At 46.2% G+C, this 7,897-nt stretch overlaps 1 protein-coding gene across 1 annotated transcript; it reads right to left on the bottom strand.

Annotated features, from left to right (window-relative positions):
- Positions 1 to 5,768: 5,768 nt before the first annotated feature.
- LOC147443138 (uncharacterized) lies at positions 5,769 to 6,866 on the bottom strand. The gene has a single exon (XM_086529790.1). The coding sequence runs from the start codon at positions 6,839 to 6,841 to the stop codon at positions 6,059 to 6,061; it is 783 nt and encodes a 260-aa protein (XP_086385916.1). The 5' UTR covers positions 6,842 to 6,866; the 3' UTR covers positions 5,769 to 6,058.
- Between the last annotated feature and the right edge of the window lie 1,031 nt (positions 6,867 to 7,897).

Below are 7,897 nucleotides of genomic sequence, written 5' to 3'. Positions count from 1 at the left end.
TTGTAACGATGCTAACTCCCGCACCACCATCAAGAATTCCCTTTATAGTTAATCCCTTGGTAGTGATGGGTAGGGTCGCATTAAACTCGTTGCCTTCAAAATACTGCCCTAATTCGTTAATGGGTACCTCGATCACAGACTCGTGTCCATCTAAGTCAAGTGATTGCACATGATTTTTCTCATCAACCATAATCGAGTCAGGCCTATTTGGTTGCGCAAACTGCGGTAATCCCGTTCGTAGCTCTCCGTTAAGGAATGCTCGAAGTGCAAGGAATAACTCAGGATCTCCATACAGCTTTGCTATGATCGTGGTTCGGACCTCAGAAGACATGAAGTCCACTAGTTTGGCAACATTCATTGGCGTTTTGCAGGGTGTAGGTCCTTGACTAGGAACTGGTGAGGATGGAATCTCATATTCCTCAATGGGATCAGGTATTCCTTCGTTAAACATCCTTTCCAACAAGAAAGGTGTATGCTCACTTTCTGATGTCCCGTCCTCACTCCCTTCTTGGATGATACTAGATATGGCTAACGGTCTATGGTTCATGTGGGGTGGATGAACTTGCGTGGGAAACACTGTGTCATGAATTTTGACATGCATGGGTTTTGGTTCTAGTTTCCTTTGAGTCTCCTCCACTAAACCTCTTAGATGTTTCACCTGCTCAATCTTGTCTACTGGGTTTGGGTACGTCCCAATCTTCTTTTTACGATTCTTCCCTTTTTGCCCCTGCGGTTTATCTTGGGGGTCTTGGATTGGATTTGGAAACACTTGTGGTGTTTTCAGAGGCTCTTTATGATTTTCTCTTATTCAGTTTTCATTTAGTTCCATGTTACGGTTTTCTTTGTCGGTCTTTCTCTTTGTGGTATTGGTTCTAGTCTCCATTGTCTCGACTGAATCTGAATCATCCTCGAGGTCATTCATATACACGGGGTCATCTCCTGTTCCTATGTTTGTTTTGGAACTTGGCTTTGAATTTTCCGTATTCTGCGACCTCGTCCTTCGTGTCTTCTTTTTCTTTGGTTGGATAACTGACGCGGTATTTCTCTCTTCAAGGATATGGCCTGGCCCTTGAAGCATGGATCGTGTAATCGCATAAGCGGGTGCGACGGGTGGTATTGGCGATGTCACACTAGCAATTTCGACCAAATTCAGGGGTGTGATTTTAGGCGCATTTGGGTTATAGGGGCATTGGGCAATCAAGTGATCTATGCCACAACGATTACATGTGAGTATTGGCATTGCAGACGTGCTCCCTTGATTCATTTGCATCTGTGCAGCATTCTTTTGCAGCCTAATAGGGCACTCCGCTGCTTGATGTGGTCCACCACACTCGTAGCATTGAAGAGGTGGCCTCCTAGCCTGGGTGTTGATATTTTGACCTCTGGATGCGAGAGCAGCAGCTTGATAAACCGGCTTGACTTGCCCCCAACAATCTTCCATGTAGTATATAGGACACTCTTCCAGTGTATCAAGTCCGTAGGCAATACTAGTGTCTATTTCCTCCTCACAGCCATCTGCATAAGCATTAGATGGTTCGCAACCCACTTGGTTCATAGGGGCGACTCTTGGATGCGGGGGCTGCGGTCCTAGCACAGGAGGTGGTAGCGGTGTAGATTGTACAACATTTTGAGATCTAGGGACCATGTGTTGCGGTAGTTGCTCAACAGGTGGAGTAGGCATCAATACAGGAGCTCGCGCATCCGTCCAGGCTACAGGTGGACTATTTGCCATCATACGTTTGATCATTAAACAATCCTTAGCTTGGTGACCATACCTACCACATGCGTTGCAAGTTACATTAAATTTTACTCTAAACGTAGGGCACTCACTAGTGCTATGTGGACCTAAGCAAATGGAACACCATTGTTGCTCCCTTCTTGGATACATGTGACTATTTTGAGGGGGTCGATTATCCTTAAGAGACTCTTGGATTGCCTTGGTGAGGTCTGTCAAGAATGTCTCAAATACCTTTGGCTCATTGGCAATGGGCTTTGCAGTCATGGGTTCATACTCAATGGCTTGTGAGCTAGTGGATCTCGTGTCAGTAGACACCCTCATGCCTGCTATCATCAAGTTGTCCTCTAATTGGATTGCATTGGCAGTGACATATTCCCAGGTTGTGATACCTCTAATCACTAGTCCATTATAGATTCCTTCATTCCTCAACCCTCGAATGAATTGATCAAGCAGTTGGTTATTGTTGAAGCGCTCATTTACAGGGCAGCGAGAGTTTAAGTGCTTTAGACGACTAATGAAGTCCCTTACTGACTCTCCTTCCTTACGTTCGGCCTTCTGTAGCTGAGATGCTACACCCCAAAGCACACCTTCTCGTATGTACTCCTTTAGAAACAACCTTCGAAGGGTAGGGTAGATTGTTTTCTCGTCCATCCTTAGGGTCCTATACCAATCTCCAGCCTTCCCACTTAATGTCAAGCTTAAGGCATTGCACTTATGTAGTTCGTTGCGTTCCCCTAAGGAATCACATACTTGTTCAAACACTTCAATGTGTTTCCTAGCATCTTCGTCCCCATTGAATTTTTGCGTGAGTTTGGCAATTTGTACTGCCTTACTTCTAGGCTCTCTATCAGATGCATGACGCATATTTTCCGCGATAGATCGACCTATGGTTTGAGCAAACGCTGCCAAGTCACCTATGTGAGGAGGCAGGGCCGGTGGAGGTACTCTTGGAATCATATGTGGGAGAGGGACGGGTGCCGGTCTTGGCATATGTGTGGATGATGCAGGATATGGAACATAACCGGGCATAGGTCCACTCGGATAAGGGCTAGGGAGCGGCACTCGAGGAGCATGAACAAGTGGTACTATTGGAGGTGTGGGGGCCATGTGTGCATAAGGGGCTAGAGGCACATACGGTCGAGGCCCCATATTAGGTACTACGACACTAGGTAGTGGCACTGCGCTAACCGTAGATGTCATCGGTACATTCTCTGTCAGGCTTATCCCTGGAGTGAGCACTGTGTTTTCCTTAATAGAGGGTTGAGCCAAGTTAGGGAAGCTAAAGTTGTCGCTCGGAGGCTCAGATTGCATAGAGACCCCAGGTGAAACGACGTAAGATGGGTCCATGGGGCTCATTAGAGGAGTCTCCATTTGTGATAGAGTAGGCTGTTGAGCCTTGCTCGTATCCAGAAATCTCATGGGGCCAGTTGAGAGTATATTTACCCCTCGGTTTTGCCTTTCTGATTGAATAATGCCATGGATAACATTACAGATCATTTTCTGTTGATCTTCGATGCTCGTGGCACTAGAGGTGGATTGTACAATCTCTATCCATCCTACATGGTAGGCGTGGCCAGAGTGTAGATCCGTCAACACCTCAGCGTGGAGGTCGTATGTCCAATGATCATTAATGAACAATCCTTCTAGAGTCGACGTGTTAACGGTTTCTTGTGAGGTAGAAGCAATGTTGCTCCCCGTGGTTTTACTTGTCACCAACGGTACTCTAGAGGGAACTTCTGAAGGAGGCAGCTCAACAGGGCCTTCTTGGTAAGAAGTTGGCGGAATATCCACATGGACACTCTTTGGGGGTGTGGGGTCCACGTGCGATGTGAAAGGAGAGTCCACTTCCCCACCCCCTTCGTGTGCTTCATTTGCATCAGGTTCCGAGCGAGTAGCTCTACCTAATGTTTCCATGAAACGGCTAAACATACTAGTACTAGGCTGTGGAGCTTCGGGAGGTGCATGGCCTTCTCTCTCAGTGTTTTGGGTAGGGTATGCTTCCATGATTTCTGAGTCGGAGGAGGAATCACTAGCGGCTATTTTAGGGTCTTGGGTGGTGCTACCTTGTGTCCCCGCTGAGGGTTTAGAGCTTATCGTGGATGGGTAATGGGTGTCTGTATGAACAGAGGCACCCTCAATATGCTCGTGTTCTAGCACCCGCCCATAGCGTAAGTGCATGTGCTTTTGATACCCTAAGGTGTCAAAAAGCTGCTCTAGGAGGCCTTGTGACTAGTTTTTAACGTGTTTTTTGTTTGTTTTTTTGCTAGATTTTTTAGAGCGTGTCGTGGAATGGGCCGTGTGATAGCTCGAAACGAGTGTATCGGTCAGAGGGTCATGCCGTGCTTTACAGCCCTCCGTTTGGTCACTCTATGCCCTCGGAATCCCTAAAACTGTCAATTTCCAGTAGGGAACTACGCCCAAACTAGAAAGTCTAAGGGTGCAAGTGGGAAGAGAAAGGAGGAGAGTGGAGGAATTGTCCCACATGCTTTCATTAGGACTGAGGCCTGGGCCTGGGCCTGGGCTTGGGCTTGGGCTTGGGCTTGGGCTTGGGGAAATGATCCCGATCCCGATCTATCTTTTATACAAACCAACCCGTCCGTTTTAAGAGTCACGTTTTTTATTTTCGAAAAATTTAACCGTCCGCTCGCTCGCGTTTTTATTTTCCAGTTTTTTTTTTCCAGAAGTTTTTTTTCCCGAAAAAAATATTTAAAAAAAAAAATCACTTTTTTTTTTCAAAATTTTTTTTTTGATGCAGAAAATACAGAAATTGAAAACGCGGAAATTGAAAATGCAGAAATGCAGAAAATTGAAAAAACGCAGAAATGCAAAAAATTACAGAAATTGAAAACGCAGAAATTGAAAATGCAGAAATGCAGAAAATTGAGAAACCGCAGAAATGCAGAAAATTGCAGAAATTGAAAACGCCGAAATTGAAAATGCAGAAATTGCAGAAATTGAAAAAACGCAAGAAATGCAGAAAATTGAAAAAGCACAGACAATAGCAGAAATTGAAACTTGACAGAAAATGCAGAAAACACAAAAAACAGAAATTTCCACACACTCCTTCCCTGCCTTTCCTATGATAAAAATTGCACCACAAGGAAGCGTAAAGTGCTAACCGAGCTTAGTGTAGGGCATATCCCCGGCAGCGGCGCCAAAAATGTGCGCTCCTTGTCGCACTGTCGAAGCAAGGGACTTGCCAATACACCGTGTACGAGCCAGAAACGGCTCCAAGCACACAACAAGCCTAAACTAGCAAGCTCAAGAGAGCAAAGGGTGTGTCATTCACCGCTCTACGATCGCCTTCGTGGTGGATTCCTCGCCGCGATGAAGAAGAAGCTGCAGTCGTGCCACGCTCAACCGCCTCGCCGCTGTCGTGCCTTCGTAATGCTCGATCGCACACACACTCTCCCTCTCTCTCTCTCTGTCACACACACACACACACAAGGAGGTGAAGAAGAAGAAGAAGATGGAGATGGAGCAAGAGCACTCTTCTATTGCACAAATGAGAGAATGAGTAAAAATTAGGTTTAGTTGGCTTTTATAGGAGCTCACCCCATTCACACTTGGGCGCCCATGCTTAACCAACTAGTCCCTTGAATGTCCAAGTTAAAATGCGCCTCTCATCGACGATCACTCTACCTTTCCCTATTGGTCCGACAAGCCTGGTACCTGACTCTACTTAAATAAATAATATGGTTACAATGTCCGTCGTAGGCGATAAAGTGTCCGTGAGCCGTGAGGGTTAACAAATACTCAAGGCCAAGTCTACCCAACAATGTTACAACATTGTTTGGCATAAAGTAATATTGCTATTGCAATACTTGAAATGTAAGTAATGAAGCAAAAGACCCAAGCTAGGAATTTCAAAGAAACCATTCAAATCATAGTCTCAGTAATCTGCCTTTGATTTGGCCCAATGAGCAACATGTTGAACATCGATCAAAAGTAGATCATTTGCACGCTTGGCCTACAAATTACTCTTAGTCGGACTGTTTTGAAAACCATATGCAACCAAGTGAGTCAAGTATCTTTTCAAAACAAGCACAAAGAGCTTCCTTTAATCCATACAAAGCCTTTTTCAATGTGTACAGCTTTCAAGGGGCTCCAACCAGCAATGAAGAGAGCCTACATCTTACTTGGATTTTCTATTGAAAAATAGAAATAAGCACAAGTGCTTTTGATTCAATAACGAAGTAGTTTAAATCTGCACTCTTGCACGAGCAAAAAAGTGGTCGGTTTGTACCCTATTGATGGGCCTTGGACTAGTACAACCAAAGATTAGTGCATGGTTTGAGGCGGCCGGGCGTGGTCACCTAATTATATTTGATTAGCTGCCTTGACCAGCTGGTTTTCAGGGTCTACGTCGTCCTCGACCTCAAGTGGCTCACCTAAATCCGCCAATTCAAGCTGCTGCTGGCTGGATGGCTCTGTATCTGTTGTTGCTGTTGCTGCTCCTACAATTTCTGAGCGTATTCTCCCCCTTGAGCTACTATTGTGCCCACCATCACGTCGTCCAGCAGGAGGAGCGCTGTGCGGGCGGCTGCGATGGTGCTGCTTGTGGTGACCACCGCCCATCTTCCGCTGGGAGTGGCAGCGCTCTACCCCCGTGTTAAAATGCTGGTAATGAAGGCAGCATCCTGGCCAACGATCCTGCTCGCCAAGAAGCAGATACGCATCCTGTGCTATGTAATGTGTAAGGGCCCGACGGCGCATGTGGTTCTTGCTGCAGCGCTTGACGAGCTTACGGTGGAGGTGGTCCCTCTTGAGAGGCTTAGGAGGGTGCGGCTTACGGTGGAGGTGGTTATGTGGCTTCTTGGGAGGCTTAGGAGGGTGCGGGGGTGGAGAGTGGTGGTGATGAGGATGATGGGGAGGGTGAGAGAGCGGGGAGTGGCGGCGGCGGTGGTGGTGGGGGTGAGGCGATGGCGGAGGAGGGCGAAAGCCATGGCGATGGTGGTGCTTCTTGAAGTCGAGAGGAGGAGGAGCGTGCATGATGAGGTGTGTAATTGCAGGTGAATGGAAGGCTGATGAGCTTGAGCTGCTGAACGAGGATGGAGAAGACGATGAAGAGGAAGAGGAAGAGGAAGAGGAAGAGGGTGGCATGCTGGTTGTGATTGTGAGCGACTGCGGCAGCGCTTATGTTATATAGGCTATAGAAGAGATGTAGAAATGTGGATTCGCTACCGTGATGGACGCGGCTGATCATCGAATGTGCCTTGCCTTGCAAGTTCCACGCCACGTAATTAGTATGTCGGTTGACATTCTACATCGCCCGCGTACAAACGTCCATTCACAAAGGTTAAGAATTCTGGTCCTAAACAAGAAACCATACAACTCTACAAATACATCTATCAGGCTTGCGAAGCATTTATCACAAGATGCATGAAGTGCTTGCAAAATAGCACCTGAAGCTTCCACTCGTCACTCACACACGAAATTAAGAGTCTACATGTTCATAAGCAATGAGCATTGCCCCAATTTGAATGTCACCCTTGCGAAAATGGCATGTAGGATGTCACTTATGTAATTTACGATGATTAGTAAATATGATAAATGAAGCTTGCACATGGAAACAATTGAATTTCACTTGCAAAAATGGAATGTAGGATGCCACTTATGAAATTTACGATCAATAAATAGGAAAATTGAAGCTTGCAGATGGAAACAAAGCTAGATGAGTGTGCATGTGCGACGGGACTATGGGTTGTTTATCAACAATATTCCATAGATTCCCCGTGTGCCGGGCAAACTCAAAGAGGAGCAAACTTCCATTTGTCAGGCAAGTGGTCACCCTCAATAAGCAAAGAGAGCATGACACTATCAATGGTATGGAATCCCAAGATCTCCCCCCCCCCCCCCCCCCCCACAACCATCCCCCCATGTCTTGTGATAGATCCTACAATTGTCTTGATCTCTTCTTCTTCTCCTTTATTCTTATAGTGTTAGCCTAGTTAGGATCATCTCTCTTCCTTCACAATTTCAAGGCTCTTTCATGATTTAGGCAAAACCTGCAAGGACAAAGGTCCACATTACCCCATATCCACCGAGTATCCACCATTTAAATAAATACCAAATCTATGCCGTTACTTTTGATTGGTATGCGCTCTCCACTTTTAATCAGTGGTCATTACGAACAACCACAAACTAAGGATGTTAGGC

This window comes from Adiantum capillus-veneris, chromosome 14 (genome assembly GCF_014529385.1).
Source record: "Adiantum capillus-veneris isolate H3 chromosome 14, ASM1452938v2, whole genome shotgun sequence".
Taxonomy (NCBI): Eukaryota; Viridiplantae; Streptophyta; class Polypodiopsida; order Polypodiales; family Pteridaceae; genus Adiantum; species Adiantum capillus-veneris.
This window is presented reverse-complemented; position numbering and strand designations above follow the sequence as displayed.

Coding starts and splice junctions, on each gene's coding strand:
- LOC147443138 (XM_086529790.1), bottom strand. CDS start 6,841: ATGCCACCCTCTTCCTCTTCCTCTTCCTCTTCCTCTTCATCGTCTTCT.